A 21,189-nucleotide genomic window follows, 5' to 3' on the forward strand; every position below is an offset into this window, starting at 1 on the left:
CTGGCAGCTGTTTCTTCTAGCTCATCGTCACTTCCGCGCTGGAGCCATGCTGGGTGTTTTTTTTTTTGCACCCTTTTTTGTGGTGCGCAAAAAAGGACACAAATATCGTTCGATTCGATTCCACAAAACAAGCGAGAACAAGCATCGCTATGCTTGTGCCGGGCACGAGATGGTTGGTTGGTGGTGTTGAAGTGTTTTAATGGGGCTCATAAATGAGATTTTATGCTTCCCTGTGGAACACAATCTCTTCGGTTTGAATGGGCATGGCTGGCACGGCACCGGCTGTGACGACAACTCCTCTTCCAATTGGCGGTAATGGTAAAAAGAAGTCTGCCACTAAGAAGCGTTCGGTGTGCAATTCTGGATTGAAATATATTTGTGGAAACGTTTTAAGCAGAAAAAATGGAGCACCCTCAAATGCATTAGCTTTTCTAGCAATTACTACAACGACCAGAAACGCTTAAACGGAGCAAAAAATAATAGAATTTATTCCAGCAAGACAAAAAAGCAAATTCAAAAATCCTTATCCTTTTACTTTTTGGACTTTATACCACAAGCTGGAGCTGTATTACTTCTCTCTTTTTCCTGTCTTTTTTTTTTTGCTTCCAAACCATCGCCCATTATAACCCACCATAAATATACAAATTACTTCAATGATGAGAATTTTACAGATTTTTCTTGCCGTGCCTTACACCCTTGCCAAACGAGTTCGGGAAAATTCTTTTTATTCTCTCTCGGCCAAGAAGTAGCAAAATAGCTTGAAATTTTCAACTCCAACAGCCAACGGAGAAAAAAAAATACACACACACAAAGCGCATTCCATTCCCGGGTTTTCCAAGTACACACGATCATAAAGCGAATTAGGTACAAGAGCAAAATGAAGCCATCGAAAAAACGGGGAGGGGACTGTGTTTTTTTCTTATTCGTGGAAAACGAACCGAAATTTTGACATGCCTTCGATGACTTTCTATGGTTTCCCGTCCTCGGGAACGGGACACTGCGTTTAAGCAAGTCGGGCGTACCAGGGCGGTTGAATTTAATGATGGGAATTAAATTTCCTTCACACCACTGGCCGCCATACGGCACAACACTGCCTCAAGGCACCATTTCGCACTGGTTGCGCTGAAAGGCAAATGATTGCCAAATGCTTTATATGCGTACGCCTCATTGAGCTTTTTGGCTGGGCGAGGGTTTAATGTTTCTTTTTTCTTTTCTTTTTTGCTCTCCGTTCGCTTTCTTTTTGGTGAGAATTTGGGTGTAATACTGGCACATGCTTATGGGCTGGTTTTATGAGCGTAGTGCGTCGGTTATGTGCAGGCATGTTATTTGGAACGGTTTGTATTTTTATTTTATTTTACCCGGGTGCTGTGCAATTTCCATTTCCTGCGATTCCCTTAATGCTTCATTTGAATAAACGTTTCCGAAGCAGATTGTATTGAGTTTTTGTATGATTTTCTCTCTGATGTCTGCTTCCAATATTGGTTGTCTTACTGAGGCAGCAAAAAAGTAGAAAAGGCAATCTTTTTTTTAAATTACACATCATTGCACTCTTTCACGCACGAGAGAAGCATTATAAAAAGTTGTTGTAAGTTAGCATTGTGCGTTTGAATTAAAACATGATTGTTACTACAACGGGAACGAGTTTTTCTGATTTGGGGTGTGATAAAAGTTATTTTGCTTTCATTTTCATTCTGGGTCTAGAAATCAAACTCTGTACGTCAGCTGTCTTTCATAAAATTGTCAAAAAATAAATTGCATCGCTCAAATGCGCCTGTAATGTTTGTGTCATGTCAGAGCAGCCGTATGTTTCTTGGCATACTAAACGAGTTGTAAAAATGGGAAGCGAAGATAAATGCAATTCCATTTCCATTTAAAACGTACACAGACAATCTTGTACATTTCGTTTGCTGAGAAGTGTTAGTATGACATACCATTTCGATTCAATATTCATTGCGTTTGTACTGACGATAATCAAATATGTTTCTGTGAGGAAACTACTGGCCATATTTAACATTTAAAACGTTTATACAGTTAAATAAAATACCAGGTAAACTTATCTTTGCAATTAAAGATTTTAATTTTCTTTATCTGTTTTTCGTAATTATGTTATTATATTATGCGTATGACATGATTTCTGGGCTTTTACAAATGTTTTAGAAGTTTAGAATTGGTTCCATTATGTTTCGTATCGACCGGAAAATCCTTTGTTTTAGGACATGTGACATTGTATGAACGGAAATATATTTTATTTTTAAAATTTTTGGAGATATATCTGTACCACTACAAATTCCACCACGATTCGTAAGTTTACCCTTCTCGTTTTTAATTGTTTTTTTTATGAAGAGAATTTGTCAAACCATCTATGGCTTAAAGTTAACGTTTAACATGTTGCACGATAACTAGACATTTACATTATATGAAATTATAATATCCTGTGAAGCTGGATATTTTAAAACCACTACGTATAGTTTTTCCAGATTTTCCTTAATTGTTTTTCATAGATCAAAATGGTTCTGAAATATCACATATCTTTCCATAATTTTACTTCCTCTGCGGTTGCATTTGGCTCGAGACACACTGTAGACCAAACTAACCACAGACAATTTATCAAAATCCCCGTGGTCGACAATTTCCACCCACTGCCACCCTAACAATTACCAATCCAATCGGTCCCATGTGGTGAAACCCAAGCTCTCACCGACTTCGGGCGTTGTCGAAGGTAAATTAAATTGCAATCCGCCCTAAAAGATGTGGCTTATAAATTGCACCCCATTACACACGGCTTCTTGCGAATACAGCTTCACTATTCGTTCCGACCGGCGGGAGGGCCTTGTTAATGTCCAACTTTAAATCCAATTAACACCGCGACCCATTGCTTCACGGTGCGTGCTTTACAGCAATTAACCAACGGCACCGATGTTCTTGCGGAACGCCATAACGTACGGAAAATTAAGGATTTTCCGCTCCACTCTTAGTGGGATAGGATAAGCGGGGAAGAGTGACAAAGAGTCAGAAGAAACTCTCATTAGCATAAGAATCTATTATTTACATTATTCCTGCCCGCTGGATGTGGCGTTGATGAACTGCTGCTCCTCTGCTGCTACAGCATCCGTTTGCCCGCCGTGTACTGTCTCCAACACTCAACTGCACCACTATCACCACTTGCTGGAAATGGCACTTGTGGCACCACTTTCTCGGAGCGACACTCTGCTAACGCTCAACTTTTATGAGCGGTTTAATGAGCAGCATTGACAGAAATTGCCAGTTGGTCAACTTGTGCCACTTTAATTACGCTCTTCACGCATCTTATGTATTGTGCGCTGTAGTATCAAATTCACTAGCACACATTTTGTTGGACAAACTATACTATTTATATTTTGATTTGGCACAAATTAAGCTGAAAACCTCTCCTCACCTTTTTTCACCACGTGCTTTCGCTTTTTTTCTCTTTTTTTCGAAGCCGTTGGCAAACTTCCTCGGTCTGCTACGTTGGCAGAGCTTTCAACACACTAAATAAACTGAAAATCAAACACACTCACACAATGGCACACGCTTATGTGCTAGCACACACGTTCACACGAACACACTGCAGCACACAGAGAGCGCACGGTTTGGCTCACACTGTCAATCTTACAATTACAGCACACCCCAAGGCAAACACACTAAGGGGCTCCCGGTCGTACCGTCGTGCGCTTCCGGTTGCGAAGAGTGCGTTGGGACGAATTTAAATTTTTGTCGTTTCCGTTCTGCGGCTCACTTTCCGGGAGGTAGCGGGACTGTTTTTCCAGGAAAGAACCCAGTGTACGCTGTCTTTTCTTCTTTGTAGCTTCAGCTCCACCAGCTTCACCTCCACCATCTGGTGGCAAAGACAGAAAGACGACTCCGTAGAATGCTCCTTGTTTTTTTTTTTGGTTGATGGAAAGATTTCACCTATGTGTGCCACACATACGCACAGTGCGCCCAATCTGTGCTTACCGTTCTGGGGTTAGCTTTTCGGGAAGTAGGCTTACTTTATAGATGGCTCCAGTTTCTAGCCCAGTTCCCACAAACATATACACACACGCATCCACACACCTTCTCATACAATTCCCTACACTCACGTGGTTGAACCAGGGAAAGGACGTAAGCTATTTTCGGTGTGGGTCCCTTTTTCACGGGATATGATTTTAACGCACTGGACTTTTATCCTTCGCCCCCCACCGTTCCCGTAATCTGATTGCGCTGAGATAAGCTACAAAATTTAAATTGATGATTTTTGTCTGCAGTCAAACCCGCAGCACCCAATGCCGGTCGACCATGAATCAGCTGGTAATCCTGGCGAGCGCAACTGCAGTATCCTGTTTGCATATCCCTACAGCCCTCTATTACTTGCTCTTCAACGCGATGGGCTTACAAATATCGCACAACACTTTACTTTCCTTATTTTGAGGGATTCAAAGCACGAATCAATTTGACACAGAAATAGTATGAACACACATCACTTTAATTCTTTTAAATCACGTCGCGTTTTTGCTTGATTTTTTCAATCCACACATACACACACTCACGCAAAACACAATGGGGAAAACGCCCTGCAAAACGTGTTAACCGGTTTTACGAGAACCGTTCGCCCGTTTGTTCGTCCGTTCGATTCGCACTTTCGGTTACTTTCAGCCGTTCACGTTCGCGCGATACGCGGGTTTGTGCTCGCACACGCTAGGACTCGACCCGGTTCCGTCGCCCAGCGAGATGAAACTGGTCCATACGGTGAGCGCCCGCAGTGACGGATGCTTAGGATGATTATCATCGCCTTCCGGCGAGCGTGTTCAGCGCTTGCCAGCGAGCCGAAGCCGAAGGATGGACCGGGCACGAGATCCTCGGCTCGCCTGCACACGAACCGAACGATGTCCGGATGAACAGCATCTCCAACCAGCGCGGGATTGTTCATTTTGCGAAACAAATCATCGTTCCAGGGGAATGAATTTCTTATCAGTCGGTAGCGTGGAGTGTGTGTTTGTAATAACCAGAAAGGGAAAGTAAACGGCAAAATAGTATATTTTATTTATGAAACGAACAAATGCAATTTAGAATATGTAGTAACATTTTTACAAGAAGCGTTTTCAATTGGAGTATATAATGCCTTTAAAAAGATATGAAGTATCCAACAACGTGTTATTTATATAAAAATTAAGAATTAAAAATCAATAAAATTTTGAGAGATGTTGTGTCTTAAAGGATTGGGAATTGTTTATGCTTTATATTTTATTCCATTTGTTTTGTATCTTTTCACGTACTCTTTTCATGTTTTTTTATTTATTTTGCTATTTAGTCTAAATTTTAATTTCGTAAAGTGATTTACGCTATTTTCAACCTTAAGCTAATTCAATTTTGTTGAATCAATTCTAATTCTGCTTTTCGATATAATACTCTTTGTTTTATAAAGTGTGTTGAAAGTGATTGTAAATTTTAAAATTCTATTTATAGTTGCATAAATTTACAGCATAATACCCATAAATCAGATATTTGATATTAGTAAAAATGCTCACATATTCATAAGTTATCTTCATACCCAACGAAGAACTTTCCACAACGGTTAGCACCAGCTATCACGGCGTTAGTGATGCTTTGCTAGATTTTCTCTTGAATGAAATCACAACCTGACCGAAACCGGGCTCGTTCTCCACCATAGGGGAATCGTGTCTGCTCACATGTTCGGCCACGGCTGCGTACTTGGCACGAGCATTTCACCAACTTCATTGCCCACTGCCCGATACAACTACTGTCCCAGTAAACTAGAAAGCGAAGGCAAAAATCAGCAACATCAACAATGAACACACGCTCACCAGGACGATGGGATGACCCATACGGTTACAGATGAACCTTGCGCCTTGGTGAGCTTTCGGTGTGAGAACGAACCATCATCTGCTCGGGGTTTGGGTGCACCTGACCCCGGACACGGCGTTTCCGGTTGGCACCGAAAGAGCGGATGCGTTCGCCCGTGAATTGTTGGCCTTGAGCACAATTCGGTCGACCACCCGTTGCGGGGCCCATGTGTGGGGAATGCGGTGTATGCAGCAAAAGGCTGACAGTTTTGTTTTGTTTTCCATTCCAGCCGTTAATGCAGTCGGTGACTGACCGTGACACAGGAACCGCATAGCGTTTTGCTATTTCTAGACAATCGAGTGTAAAAAGGCTATGAACAAACTGAAGAATTAATTGCTGTTGCTGTTGTGGTAAAATTATTAAATCGATTACAGAACTCCATTATCTGTAAACGGTACTGATGGAGCATTTTCAATTGGGAAAATATGTCTAATGATTAAATATATGGATTTTTATGTTTGCTATTCATGGATAATCATGCAGTGGTAATTCTTGTATTCCGGGCTTTTTTTTATTAAATTCACTTTTAGATAGCAAGATTTTTATTCTTTTCTAACTCAGCAACAATTTCATAAGAAAGGAGCGGTTTTCTATTTTTCAAACTCATCAACTTTTAAAACCAAAGGTCCACAAATTCATAGAAAATCTTTCGTTTAATATTGTTTATTTCTTATTGCATTACATAGTTGTTTTGCCCAGTAAAACATTTTTAAATAAACATTAAAAATAAAACATTCCGAGAATCGTGAATAAACATTCATCATTTAAATATGTTTCAATGCTTGTTGAATCAATTGTTGAAAAGTTTGAATAACATTTTGACTTTGATAATTGATTGATTAATTGATTTAATTGATTCACAAATTAAATTATTTTAACAAATTATTTTACATTTCATCGCTACGGATTCTTGCAAGAATTACTTCAACAGCAGTGTTTGATTTTTTACACATTGCATGCTGAAATATAACTGAATCTTTTCTCTTCTTTTAGCTCAACAACCGTTTTCGGTCAAGGCCTGCCTATACCACTTGTGGGGTTAGCTTTCAGTGACTTTTGGGTAACCCCCCATAGCAGGATAGTCAGTCCTACGTATGGCGGCACGGTCCATTTATGGCTTGAACCCATAACGGCCATGTTGTTATGTCGTACGAGTTGACGAATGTACCACGAGACCGGAATCTCTTCTAGAGAGGTAGAAAATCTTATCGTTAAAAGAAAAAGTCGCATCATTCCCGTATCTTGAACATTTTATTTTGCACATAAAATTACAATCACATCTCCGTCCAACCGCTTATTTGTGGCCATTCACAACCAACATAACAATCATTAAAACTGCATTCGGTCTTAAAACGTTCAAAAGAAACATAAAACTATTAAAGATAAACAGTGCGGTGTTACGGTACGGGCGAGCAATCATTTTTCCCGTGATTTCATCTGCCCTAACGCGAGTGCCAGTGAGCAATGTGCAGCGGCATCCGAGACCAAACGACATCGTAAAACGTTGCAGTCGTCTGTCTCGGTCGCCAATCCAGCCAAGGTAACCATAATGAACTTGCAGAATTGTCTCCCGGCGTCGCTCCCCGCGAGTGCCAGCAACGCTCCGGATGTGGCTGATGTATGACACGTCAGCTAAATTTAATCTTCACTTGCTGCTGCTACTGCTGCTTGCACCAAAGTGAGCAGAATTTTCAACTACGTGAAAGAAGCGTTTCAATGCAAACAGGCAAGCTTGAAGCGAGTGAGAAGCGCAAAGAAAAACTTATCCTCATGCTCCGCTTGATGCAATCGATGTGCACGGATAGCGGAAAGTGAAATATTATTTCCGTCGAGTGATAACAAAATCACTTTACCATTCCAGAATGTGTGATAAAAACATTGTCGCCTCTCGCTTCACTGTGGGACTATGTTTTTTTCCTTCGCTTAACCCCCGCATGCCTTTCGTCGTACATAATGATATGCAATTGAATTAGTGAGTGCAACAAACAAGCGAAACGAAATTTGCCACCAAAAGCAACGGTGTCTGATATCAGTCAACAGCAAAAACCTAAAAACGGACGCCACATTCTAACACTGCACACCACCTCGTGACCAACATGATAATGATTCATTACGGTGTTAATCGGATTGACTTAGTTGGTCGGTGTTGGTGGCGCAATTGCAAGCAACGTGCTTAGTTTGCTGCGGTTAATGACACGATCTGACTCCTCTCTTTTTTCCTCATTACTCGTAGACGCAAAGAGGGCAATTAAAAATTCAGCGACAAACCCATATAAGTTACCGGTGGAATTGCAAATTAACCACTGGGACGAAGGTGAACCGAAGACAAAGGTTAAAGGTAGCGCTCTAATGAATACGCTTTCGAGATCATCGTAAAATGGGGTTGAAGATAAAACTAAAATGAGGATATTTAAGACTGACGCACACTTTCACTGTATGTTATTTAAACCCTCATTAGATCATGATTCGGATAAAAAAGGCAACTCCCTCGGAATCCTCACCTCGTCCAATTTAATTACGTTTCATAATGGGGTTTGAGATTTGCTTTATCTCCGCTCGATGCTGCTGAATGCTATTCCAAAGGATCACCTTTTTTACCCGGTACCCTATTATGAATGCTGATCAACACGATCTCTTCTGTACACAAGCTATTACGGTACCAGGCGTTGGTGTAAGCTCGTTTGATATATGAACGCATAACAAAAAAAAGACATGAAATCAATCAGCAAATGAAAAACGCATGACGATGAAGTGTGCGTATTTAAGATCCAATTTTATTGTTAATACCCTGCAACGAATATCACGTTTTCGTACAGCTGCCGACTGGCGGTGGACTGCCATCCTACAAACAATCGTGAAAATATTAACGCAATAGAACACGGCCGAACACAATCCCAGAAGCGAGAGTGGCTGAACTTGGGGGGAAAGGAAAAACATGAAACTGATTAACGTTCATTGCGGATGGCTTACTGTGCAAATTAATTCGTGCAAACCAAACTGTGGGAACTGTCTGGGCTGGTGGATGTTTGCTGACGTTTGCCGCTTGCTATCTCTCTCTCTCTCTCTCTCTCTCTCTCTCTCTCTCTCTCTCTCTTTCTCTCTCTTTCTTTGTTTGCTTAATGCGAGTAAATTAAAAATTAATATCCCATCCCGACGTTTCGTCCGGCGGTTCGTCCTGATCCTTCGGGTATTCGTCAAAGTTCGACAAATCAATATCGGACACGATGGGACGTATGAGAGGCGCTGGCATCGTTCGTTCCTTCAACTTTTGCCACTCGAAGCTCCCGAACCAGCTAGAAAAAAATGGAAGTAAGTGAGCGTTTTTGTATGTGTGTTAACATAACAATGGAAAATCAAACAAATGCACAGCTGCGCTCAACATCACAGCAACACTGCAACATGGAGCACACTTACGGATGGTTCTTAATGTCGGCTATACCGTTCTTGCCGTACCCCAGCCGTTCGGCCGCCGTCTGTCGGCAGAGGCGCTTAATCAGCACCTGTGCCTTCTTGGGTACGCGGGACGGTAGTTCAATAATGTCAATACCGCGCAGGATGGCATTGTACGTCTTCATGTGATTCTTGCCCCGGAACGGTGGCTTCCCGACCAGCAGCTCGTGGATCAGCACACCCAGCGCCCAGTAGTCGACGGCCCGGTCGTGACCCTTATTGAGGATGATTTCCGGCGACACGTACTCTGGCGTACCGGCGAACGTCCACGTCTTCTGGTTCGGTCCGATGCGTTTGGCAAACCCAAAGTCAACCTGCAAAATTCACAACCGTACCGAGCAGAGAGTTCAGTACTTTCCGAACCGGCGCGGCACTGGGAGAGCAGTGTTGTACTTACCAGCTTGATGTAGCCCTTCTCATCCAGCATTAGATTTTCCGGCTTCAAGTCACGGTAGATCATGTTCCGGCTGTGCAGATACTCGAATGCTTCGACGACACAGCCCGTTATGAAGCGAGCGGTGCGCTCGTCGAAGAACTTACTCTTCTGCAGCACGGTCCAGACGTCACCGCCGAGACAGGCCTCCATCAGGAAGTAGAGATACTTCTTGTCACGGTAGGTTTTATACAGGCTGGGGTTGAAATCAAGGTTGGCGGGTGGAAAAAAGATACATTCAAAATTAAGCTCTTTAGGTTGTCGTGTAGTAGAAGAGAGGTATGTTGTTGCATCACTGTCGAATGATACAGAGCTGCCTAAAGGGTATTATGCTGGAAGATGATTAAATACGTAGTCTAGTGGAAGAGTGTAAAGCTCTTTTCATCGGTATAATAAGTGATTTTAAGCTACCCAATGAAGCTGGACCTAAAAAACACGTAACATATTACGCTACGTGTTTTCAAGGAACACCATTGTGAACGTTGGACAATGGATCTACGGTCTATGGAATTTAAAATAATTTTTAGAGCAATGAAAATTTCGTTTAAAACCCTTAAACTTAAACCTACTGAACAATAAATAAATAAATAAATAAATAATTCAGGTTTTGACTTGAATGGTAAGAAATATACATCAACAGTAAATTTAAATAGGAAAACACTAGTTGTAATATTTTTTTTAGCGCCGGTCTGGTGGTACAGTCGTCAACTCGCATGACTTAATAACATGCCCATCATGGGTTCAAGCCCCGAATAGACCGTGCCCCCATACGTAGGACTGACTATCCTGCTATGGTAGCAATAAGTCACTGAAAGCCAAGCCCACTTCACTAGTGGGTACAGGCAGACCTTGACCGGCAGCGGCTGTTGTGCCAAAAAGAAGAAGAAGTTGTAATATTTAACAAAATCGGAACAAATTAATAGCAGAAGAAATTGGTTTTGTTTGTGAGAACGCCCAACAAAACCAAATGTGTATATACAAGTGTATACTACTATCCAAGAGAATATTTTGCTTTTGCAGTGCTTTTTTCTTCTATTTCTTAAAAAAAATTCCAACTATCCATCTATTGACTTTTTTTTTATATTTCAATGACTATGTTACAGTCCTGTGCCTATCATCAATTTAACTTTCTGTGCAAAATTAATAACAATGGTAATGCGTTTTTGACGCATTGTAGTTCGCTTTTACTTCTTTCACTTCAGTTTTATTTCTTTGAAAAGCTCGTATTTTTTCTGATTATGCCCTCCGACAACTAGCTTATGCATTGATACATAGCTTAACGAAGGTATTATGTCAATGCACTATGTGTCAATGCATAAGCTAAATAAGAAAAAATACGATGACAATATCAATCGATTTTTTCACTGCAGTGAAGTACTACAAAGTAGTAAAACAAAAAAGTTGCACACTACACACTTCATTGAAAATACGTGCCCATTCAGCTAGAAAAAGAAAAGCATATCGGGTTACAAACGTTGCTTCATTACAGCATTGTAAATTCACTCACACAAAAGTCCGTCGTGAAATGTACCTGCGGTATTCCAGCGTAAAGAGATATCCTTAAGCTTGAATCACTAACAAACCGCGAGACATCAAATATTTCCGTTCTCGATTCAACCACCCGGAAGCAATCGGGCAATCCAATATTGTCCCAAAAAAAGGGGAAAAAGCTGTACAGAGCGAGAGATTCATTTGATTCTCGCAATCGCACATCGGTGTATCGGTTTCAATCGGGCAATGCTTGAAGGGATTGGACAAGGTTCAATCGCTTTTCACAAGCTCGTAATTCAATCCCAAGTGTTACCCATCCCCGACATTCGTGAGCTGCCATACCAGCGTTTCCGTTGTTGTTATTGTTCAACGGGTATGTCCCTGATCAAAGCATCACCCTCTACCCGCTAGATCCGCGGATTTTTGCCGTATTCTGGCAAACCAACCATATCCCGTTCGCGTTCCCTGCCACCGCTTGGGGATTACTTTTACATGGTGCAAAAGCACCAAACAAAACCTTGCTCGCACTACTGGCCCTAATCGTTCGACCGCGTGAATTCAAATCGGACACCGCAAGCACCACAAACCGGGAGGATGAGTTGGGCTATCCACAGTGTACAGAATCATCACAAAACCGATGCCAAAACCCGATACGGTTTGTCGAACACGTATCGGATGGTTGCCATTCGAGAACTGGTGGCGTAAACGACGGGGCAAAACAAAACCCAAACAACAAGCAACACGATCGACGCGGCCGTAAAAGCCGACAAGTCCTTACCGTACGATGAACGGACTGTTGCAGCTTAGCATGATGTCCTTTTCGCTGTAGGCGTGCTCCTGCTGCTGCTGCCGTACCATTTCGATCTTTTTCAGGTATTTGAGGGCAAAGGTTTGGTGGTTTTTGTACTGGACCAGCTCCACCCGCCCGAAACCACCGATGCCAAGCGTTCCGATGTAGGTCAGATCGTGCAACTGGATATGGTCGTACTCTGGTGGGTGAAGGGTGTGGGTGAAAAGGTGTAAATGAAAAGTCAGTAAGGGAGAGAGTTGCAACAAGTACAGCAAGCGTCAAGAGTGGAGCGTCACAGCTGTCAGTGGTGAGCAAAGAGGTACATGCTCACACCACCACACCTTGTACAACGCTCCCTGGCACCTCCATTCGAAGACATCTCACCTGAGACAATATTTGTCATCGTCGAGCTGCGTGGTATCGTGTCGGAGAGTTTCACCTCACGCAGCTTCTCCAATCCGCCCAGGAACTCGTTGAATGCACTGCAGAAACAAACAAAACAAACAGCACACAATCAGCTACGAAACATTTGCGGTCACCGTAGCAACCAGTGAGCACCCGGTCAACACCTACATGCGGTTCAGCGTCAGACACTCGGTTCCCGGTGGGTTTGCAATAATGCTGGCCAGACGACGGTCCTCGTGGAGGAGGGCCTGCTCACCGAAGTATGCACCACGCTGCAGCGTTCCGACCAGACGGTCGTTGCCCTTTTTGTCAGTTTTGATGACGTTTACGCTGCCGCCGCGTATGATGTAGAATTTGTCTCCCGGATCTCCCTGCTGGATGATGGTCGAACCGGTGGCATAGAACTCCTGCGAAACATTGCACCCCGTAATCAAGTTACTCGAACATGTCCCAAATCCAAAAGCCGTAACAAGACATAGGTGCTTCTTACCCGCTTCAAGAGGTCCGATATTTTGTGCAGCTTCTCAATCTCCAAATCCTTCAATACCGATACCGTGCTTAGGAAGCGTACGTTTTCTTCCCGCTCCTTCCGACCGCTCTTCATCATGATCTTCTGGAAGACCTTGCGCTCCAGCAACCAAACGCGCGCTCCCGTCGTCACGCGGATCGAGGCAAATCGTTTCGCTTTGTAGAGGATCGCCAGCTCACCAAACACAACGCCACGGCCAAACGATTTAATAACCTTATTGTCCACCACGACCTCGTATGTGCCTTCTTCCGAGACGAAGAAGTGCGCCCCAATGTCACCCTCCTTGATGATGTAGCTGTTTGGTGGGAACGTCATCGAACTCATGGCCGCCGTTACGGCCTGTAACCGTTCCTCGTCCATCATGTTGTTGAGGAAGTCGTTCGCTACGATGGCGGTCTTGATTAGGAGCTCCGTGTCCGGGCTCTTCGGGTGCGTTGGGATGACAATGTCCTTCGATTCCTTCAGATCGGTCTTGTCCGACACTACGCCCTGTTTGCGGGTCTTCTTCAGCGTGCCGATTTTACTGTCCAGCTCCTCAATGAGCGACCGTTGGGAAGACACCTTGCGCAGCATTTCCTTACGTGGTGGGGTTGTTGCTTGTGGATCATTGTCTATCGTTTGTTGATCGGATGAAGGAATTGGCGGAGGCTCTCGTGATGGTGGTGGGGCCGTTGGTAAAGGTATTTCCTGGAAGAAATAGAATTGCTTGTTATACGACACACTCCTACCTAAATACTTGCCAAAAAAACTACCTTTTCGTCTTCCCGAGCACTCTGTCGAATGATCGTTTCCTGCAGCGATCTACTCAACATCTCATCTACGGCAAGGTTCTGTTCCAGCTGACTTCTTGGTGGTGGCAACTTCGGCGGTGTCGGTTCCTCATCCTGCGAGGTATCGTCCGCTTCTTCCACGTTGTTAACCCTGCTCAATCGAGGCGGTAAATCTGGTGGCAATACCGTCGATCTGTCATCCTCCGAACTGGGTGCTTCCGGGACGACTTCATCGTTTGGTTTCTGTCCCGGGATCACATCGTAGTCGGACATTTCGCCATCCTGCAGGGGCTCTTCAGTGCGGTTGTCAGCTTTTGTAACAGACTGCTCGATTACCGATGGCATTGTCAGTGGTGGGAGATTCGTTTCGTACGAGTTGGCACTATTGCGACGATCTTGCTCTATCTTCTTTGGCTCATTGGTGGGCTGCAGTAGTTGTTGCGGCTTCTCCGGAGCTTTGCTCTTCTTTTGCAGCTCTTGTATTTCTTCTTCCAGCCGAACCAGCGTTGCCCGTTCGCTTTTAGATAGCTGACTGTATCCTTTAGATTGGATGGCCAACATGTGTAGGATCTTGTTCTGTAGCAGATCCTTTAGCAGTTGCTCCTGGCCCTGCTTGGTTGGTGGTTCGATGGTTGATGTTTCCCGAGAACTGCAACTTATTTTGGCCTTTTCCGTGTCGCGTGGCCTCGATGCTCGCCGTTCGATTGTCGGAGCTGCCGGTGGTACCACTGCGGTCGGTCCCTGCACGCGCCACGATTCCTCTGCTGGACCGATAGGATCGGGGAGCTCGCGATTAGTGTCGTTTGCCGTAGCGTTGCCTGTAATGTTTAATCGTTCGTCCAACGATCCCAGCCCCGACTCACGTTCATTTGATTTCACCACCGTTGAGACCACGGTGGTCGACTGTGGCGGTGATGATGGTGGCGGTAGCTTTTCCAATCCAATTTGTCCATTGATTCGACTCACGGGCGGTACCGTTTGATTGAGCTCCTCGTCGTAAAGCCGCCGTGTTACACGTGTAGCCTGTTGGGTGAGAGGGGGAAGAGAAAACCAGTCACTCACTTTACAGCTCATCCCATTTAGTTAGCGTGTGGACAAAGCACGGCTTTATTGAAAGTCATAAACCAGACCCTACACTGGGTTGCGTTCCGGTCGGTAAAGAGGGTGTTCGTTTTACTACAGAAACGCGTCCACGCAACACCCACTTATCACGCTGTCTTCCATCAGATAATTTAAGATGCGAGAGGAAGCTTTCAAAGAAAAGGGCTTGTCACACTGCCGGCCATGTACCTGACATATCTCAGCTAATCCTAAAATAGATTGATTGAAGTGTTGCACAAACAAACTATCTCCCATAGCATTGTGATAAGCGGTCGCATGTTCTCAGAAGTAACAGCGTGTAATAGTAGGAAACAGGGCTTCACAACTTGAATTTTTCGTTAAAAATTTCAAAATTTTAAGTATCCTCCTTTTTTTAATGAAGAATCGCGCTATTTTCATACTTGTAAATATTTAATTTATTCAAATTTTTTCTATGCCCGATGAGCAACTTAATAAATACTTAATACTGATACAACTTGGCGCTGACAATTTTTGAACGTTTGAATGAAAGGCGTATCAAAATTAGTCACTAATTTATTATGTTTCTAGTTAAATATACACAAGTCAAAAATAAATTACATTTCTTTTGGTACAATTTGTGTTTGGAATCTTTAAAAGGTTGGATTATGAGACGTTACGATTGTTGTATAGCATTTTTTCGTGTTAAAATCGATAATGATTGATAAAATGAAAGTATGGCCAAAATGTGTCGCGGAAAATGTGTGAGTTGTCTAGAAGTAGCGTCAAAGAAAAAACTACGTTTTGAAATAATATTTAGCGACAGCAAGTTAGCAAAATAGTTTGCTACAATCTGAACTCACTGGTAGAACTGCAATCGCCTGCCTACTATTGATAATGTACTTTTTAGTTGGCTATTTTTTCCATTTTATAAAATTCTAATTTTTTTCCTCCATGTCCATGTATTTTTGTGAATTTATCAAAACACGGTTTTCCATACATACACATGCTTTTTAATAGATCAGTCAGCCAATTACCGAGAGTTCAACTAAAAAGTGTTGAACTATTGAATATGGATTGTACAATCTACTGAATTTTTCTCATAAAAATTTTCTTTATTTTAGGTAAAATTTCATGTTTCTAATGAAATAAATTCAAACTTACGCCATGCATCAACGTTTGAAATGTGTATCACCAAGAACTAATTGACCTCATTGCATTCGCCATGTTTTATCTGTCATTGTCACACCTAACGTAAATGTAAAGATTCGTTGTCTTCAGTGTTAATGAGTTACTTCAAAATAGTTCAGTGACATGCTCCAAAAATAAATTTGCCCAATCACTGCCACAGCAATGAACGTCCTCCAGAAACATACTTATTGGCCTTAATAGATTGATAAAGATGGAAAAAAATAAAAATCATTTCATACCGTTCGCCTGATTGTAATCGATCAGATGTGACATCTACCGTGTGATTACAATGCTATTTGTGCGGAAGACATGTTTTGTTGTTTTAAAATATTGAGATTTATGAAAAATCAGTCACATACAAAATTAATCAAATAAGACTGTAGTAAACTGTTGTTGAAAATCACTCCCTACTTCGCTTTAACAGCACACAAGTGAATATCTCCCGAGTGTAGTCGTTGTCGCAGTAAAGTTTGTAGTTTTATCGCTTTTAAATATTTTATTCGATAAGTACACAGCTGTCCATGTTCCAGACAGTAAATCTACATTTTCCTCTGACCCAATTCTAGATTCCGGTAGAGCATTCTACGAAAAACACAACCCCTCGGGTAGTGGCTTTCAAGCACATCCCAAAATTTGAACCCCCGCCTTCGTGTGTTGTTTCAGTATGACTTACTCATGCCGCAACAATCATCTAAACATTGCTGGGTGGAACGGGTCGGAATAGCACGAAACGGCGGGCACCAAGACGCCCTGATTGCGGCTTGTACCCGCAGCAATTGTGATAAGAGCAAAACACCATCATTTCGCCACCGCCACTGCTAACACGATTCGGTGTCTACCGAAAACCGGAATGAATCAAAGTTCCGGCAGTGCCGCGGAGTTCCAGACAAGAAAAGGGATGTAAGGCCTATTTTTATCCCAAACCAAGCAAGCTAAATACTCACCACCACTTCTCCATCACCTGTGCCAGCATCGGGCAAGTTGAACGAACCGTGCTTTCTACCGAAGAGCTTTGCAAAGCACGCCATTGTCTATAACGCAGATAATTTAACTAAAGTTGGAATGCTTCTGCGCCGTTGTCTGCAGGTATTTCGATCACTTAAGCAAAGAGTTTCATCTCACAATTAACTAAACTTGGAATGGCTTTAACAGCAACTGGCCAGTATAAGTAACATTAAGAAAATCTGACACACTTTTCATTTCGTCGGATGTTGCACCACCGTCACTACTGCCACGTTCGAATGCTTTCGTTCAATTGGATTGATTGTTTCTGACCGGATGCACTCGTCGTTGTCGGCACACTCGTCGTCGTCGTCAATATCAGTAAGACGTGTCACAGCAGTAGCTTAGGCTAATAAGGCACTTTCATTCTTTCAAGAGTTGAACCGACACACAAAAGCCTTGCTATAAACACACTTGCATGACAATCTACACTACGGGTTTCTTTTTCCTCAAGCTTATCGATCGAGCCACTCTGTTAATTCACTTGAACTTCCTTGGTCCCGACACCAAACCGACCGAATCTTACCGCCGTTCGAATCGTACTGAGCCGCGGGCCGAAAGTAGCTAATTATTAGAAACCAATTACTTACTAACACAACACAATCATCGCATACCACGTCCGCCCGCCCCCAACACTCGGCTACTTTCTGATAGCTGTGATCACACCTGCCTCCAACACCCGTTTGCTGCGGCACCATTCACACACAAGTGTCTTCATTCTTTTAAATTCCACCACCCTTCATCTATCGATAAAGAAAGGCGCTAGGGAAAAAAGGCAAGACGACGGGAAGCGAGCGAGGGCTACCGAACCGGGCAGTGTTGTCATCTACTATGCCACTGCCATGCATAAGATAGCTTTATCTACACGTCGCGTTTCTTCTCGTTTCGTCTTGCCATAGAACGTCTTAGGAGGAAAGTATTGGTGTCGTCGTTACATCGTGTCCAATGAAGCGTACCAAGTGGTACGACGGGGGAAATGGTCCAATGGGAAGTAGTTCACTTTGTGTATTTAATATTTATGCTATTTGAAAGGCAAAATACGGTACGAAATGTATTGGAAAAGCAGTTCAAATGTTTACAACAAAAAGCTAAATGTTTCAAAACATTTCAAAATTTCAATGACATGCTCATTTTTAAATTCAAACTTAAAGAACTTAGAAATAGAGTCCAAGGAAATAGAAGATCGACTTAAAAATAAATAAGTCAATTCTATCTAGCAGATGAAAATGGGAGTTGAAGATACAATTACAGCATAACAATGTAGTTTCACAAATAAAATCAGCATTCTCTTTCGAAAACTCACTTCATAAATCATATGTTTGATGCAAAACTCTCATCTTCTAAACTTACGATTTCTTCGTAAACCGGTTCTATTGCAAACAAACAAACAACAACGGTTGCAGTCGATTGACCATGTGTGACGGTAGTTCGAAGCTGCTGTTGACAATGTGTTTGCCGAGCTTCTTTGATGTCGACTGTATCACCTTACAGCCCCTACCCACACCGGTGGCGCTGCAACTCTTTCCATAGTGCCATCTTCCCGGGAGTTCCCCTTCCCCGCTCACACAACAGCAACAACAACAACTATAACCTCTCTCCCCTCGTGTATACCATTGGCCTTCGATGCATAACTGTGTCCGATGCCTCTGTTTGTATGTGTTTGTGTGTGCGTGAGGTAGAGACAGAAAAAAGAACCCGCCATTCTTATCAACACACTAACCGCCCGATAACAACGGGTAAGATCGTGCGGGCCCTTATCGAACCAACACACATTGCGGGGCGCTTGTAAACAATCGTTTGATTTTAAAGAAATTAAATTCATCCCGCTACAACACGGTTATGGTTCACCGGTTCACCAACACTAGTAGCCAGTGTGAGCGTCGTTTTCTTTCTTCTTTTTTTGTATCACTCGCTAGGTGACGAAAAATAAAACAACACTGTTACAGAAACACCCCCTTTGATGCGATCTTTTTGGCTGCATTCCTTGAGTGACGCCAACGCCACCGATAATTACACCGCGCAGGAGAAGCATTAGGCTTCCACCGAATAAAACACAACTTTTTCTTTTTTTTTGTTTCCATACAATCTAACAATAATTGTGAACATAAACACTGGCAGGTTTCAGTGAATTTCTGTAGCTGGGGAAATTTTTCTGGGTGATTTGCACTTTGCACTCAACGGTACTGAGTTACTGAGTTTGTTCATCGATTGACAGATATTCATAACGCTTAATCGCTGTCCGCCAGTGGCACTTCAAATCGCCCAAGTGATTATCTCGTGCATTAAGTGGCAGGTGAATCAATGTCCTGTCTCTCTCCGTTGTTGAAGATTATCTCGCAATGGTTTAGCGGAGTGTATGAATAAAGGGGTGATAACATAGTATTGAATACACTACATGCATTAGACTATCATCGATTGAAATACAGTGTGTCTAAACCGATTTTATATAAAAAATTTATATAAAATATTATGATAATAACAAACTCAAATACATAATACAAATATATTTTGCAGAATTGGTGCGTTTCATGGGGGTGCAAAGGCTAGCTTCTCTTGTTAGGCTTATCTTTCCAGCCACCAACCCGATTCTACAAGTTACGTTTAAACTCAAGGCGGCTTTATCAATTTCTCATCAGCGCACTCGTCATTTATTTTATCTGCACATGGATTGCAAACCAAGACACGCGAAATATAAGTTCAGTACATTATGTTCAGGCACTGCAGTAAGATCTAGTCGCATGCTGATAAGGTTAGTGTTGATGATGGTTTCTAATCAAGCTAATTGGCTGAAAGCATTTACTCCGTCATTGGTACGATCGGAGAGCGTTAGTATGGTAGAAGTTAAGTTAAGTAAATCAATCAGAGTATGAAGTAGTTTCAAGAATCACTTGAATTAAATTCAAGACTTTAAAAGAGTTATAAATTGGATTTTTATCGCTCAACACAAAACTCATTGATTGTAATTCAAAAAAAATTGTCTCGTCATAGTTCCTTAGAAAAAATATGGATTTTGTGTATGGCTTGCGTGCACAAAAACTAAGTGCAAGTAATAAAACCTTATGTCCGATGTCGGCAAATAACGATAGAGGAATGCTATAAAATCGTGAAATGCACCAAATCAGCGCCAACTTTAGCAGTAAGTGCACATTAGCTTTACCGGTCTTTTCGAACTGGCAGACATTTTTGAAAAGTTCCATTTGGGTGACCTCATTCTTACCTTATCAATATCGAACTATTTTCATCACATCTAAGTGTTTCTTCTCCAGCACAATTGCTACGGAACACAGTACCTGTGAAGACATCGATATCGATACTTTGCTGAACTGTTCATCTCGTTCAAAAGTTCGCATCATAACGAGCTGGTGTATATGTTTCAATGCTTTTCTCCTTGTAGAATCATTCTTCTTTCCTGTCTCAAACAGCACCGTCTGAAGATCGTAAATCAGAATGCAATTTATAAACGATGACCCAATCCGATACGTCTGGTTCTTGGAACTCGGTTCCCTGTATTGCTCTCTCGACGCTGCATAATGGCAGTGGCTTGGTTCTTTTAGACGACTGTATGCTAACGTTTTTCTTAACGTTTCCTATTTTTTTCCTGACGACTCTCGAGTTATGCGTAAAAGTTCGCTTTAGTGGTACATTTATTACACTCGTGCAGTTCATAAAGCACAACCAAATGTGTTCTGAGTTACGTTTTGCGCACCGTTCGCACAGTGAAGTATGCCGTGCGCAATCATAATCGTAATCATAATAATGATAGCGCTAACAATAGCTCAGGACAGCACAGGCAGCTAAGAAACAACAAAAATGAACTCGATTGCAGTATGAAAAAGTGGAGCATGATTTGAGCGCACACTGTACTGCTGCTGATTGTTATCTTGTGTAGTAAGGTCTGGTAATGCATCATAGATTCAGGACCATTTCCGATTTTAGTGACTGATCGGATTTCATTGGCGTTATACTGTATTTCTATATGGCTGCGATAATATTCTTACTTCAAGAGTTTAGCAGTAAAAATATGACTGCTTATGTTCAACAACCTTTTGGCGGTGGATTGTGTGTGGTGAAAAAAAAAACGATGCAATCAATATACGGTATATTGCAGTCATACCGCATGTGTTTCTACTGTAGAAACATTGTTTTAAACGGTAGCGGTGATAAACTTAAACTAAAAGTAACACCTTAATCCCCTATCTTGGAAATG

At 42.3% G+C, this 21,189-nt stretch overlaps 2 protein-coding genes across 4 annotated transcripts in view; both read right to left on the reverse strand.

The window, feature by feature from the left end:
• LOC120956508 (uncharacterized) overlaps window positions 1–4,934 on the reverse strand; it is a 208,100-nt gene extending 203,166 nt beyond the window's left edge. Inside the window, exon 1 of one of the 2 annotated variants that reach the window (XM_049608105.1) lies at window positions 3,416–4,934. The gene's annotated coding sequence lies outside the window, so the exon portion shown is untranslated. Of the gene's footprint in view, window positions 1–3,049 lie in introns of both variants that reach the window. The other variant, XM_040378010.2, reaches the window with a different exon arrangement.
• Window positions 4,935–8,616: 3,682 nt separating this feature from the next.
• LOC120956569 (cGMP-dependent protein kinase, isozyme 1) lies at window positions 8,617–17,580 on the reverse strand. 2 transcript variants are annotated; one of them, XM_049608107.1, is made up of 10 exons: window positions 16,925–17,580; window positions 14,594–14,753; window positions 13,713–14,491; window positions 12,922–13,647; window positions 12,600–12,838; window positions 12,411–12,508; window positions 12,015–12,225; window positions 9,710–9,941; window positions 9,277–9,626; window positions 8,617–9,155 (listed from the first exon to the last, which is right to left on the reverse strand). In XM_049608107.1, the coding sequence occupies exons 1-10, from the start codon at window positions 17,006–17,008 to the stop codon at window positions 8,993–8,995; spliced, it is 3,042 nt and encodes a 1,013-aa protein (XP_049464064.1). In that variant the 5' UTR covers window positions 17,009–17,580; the 3' UTR covers window positions 8,617–8,992. The 2 variants fall into 2 exon arrangements, with proteins under 2 accessions (XP_049464064.1, XP_040234052.2); XM_040378118.2 differs by having other exon boundaries at window positions 13,713–14,753.
• Between the last annotated feature and the right edge of the window lie 3,609 nt (window positions 17,581–21,189).

This window comes from Anopheles coluzzii, chromosome 3 (assembly GCF_943734685.1).
Source record: "Anopheles coluzzii chromosome 3, AcolN3, whole genome shotgun sequence".
NCBI lineage: Eukaryota > Metazoa > Arthropoda > Insecta > Diptera > Culicidae > Anopheles > Anopheles coluzzii.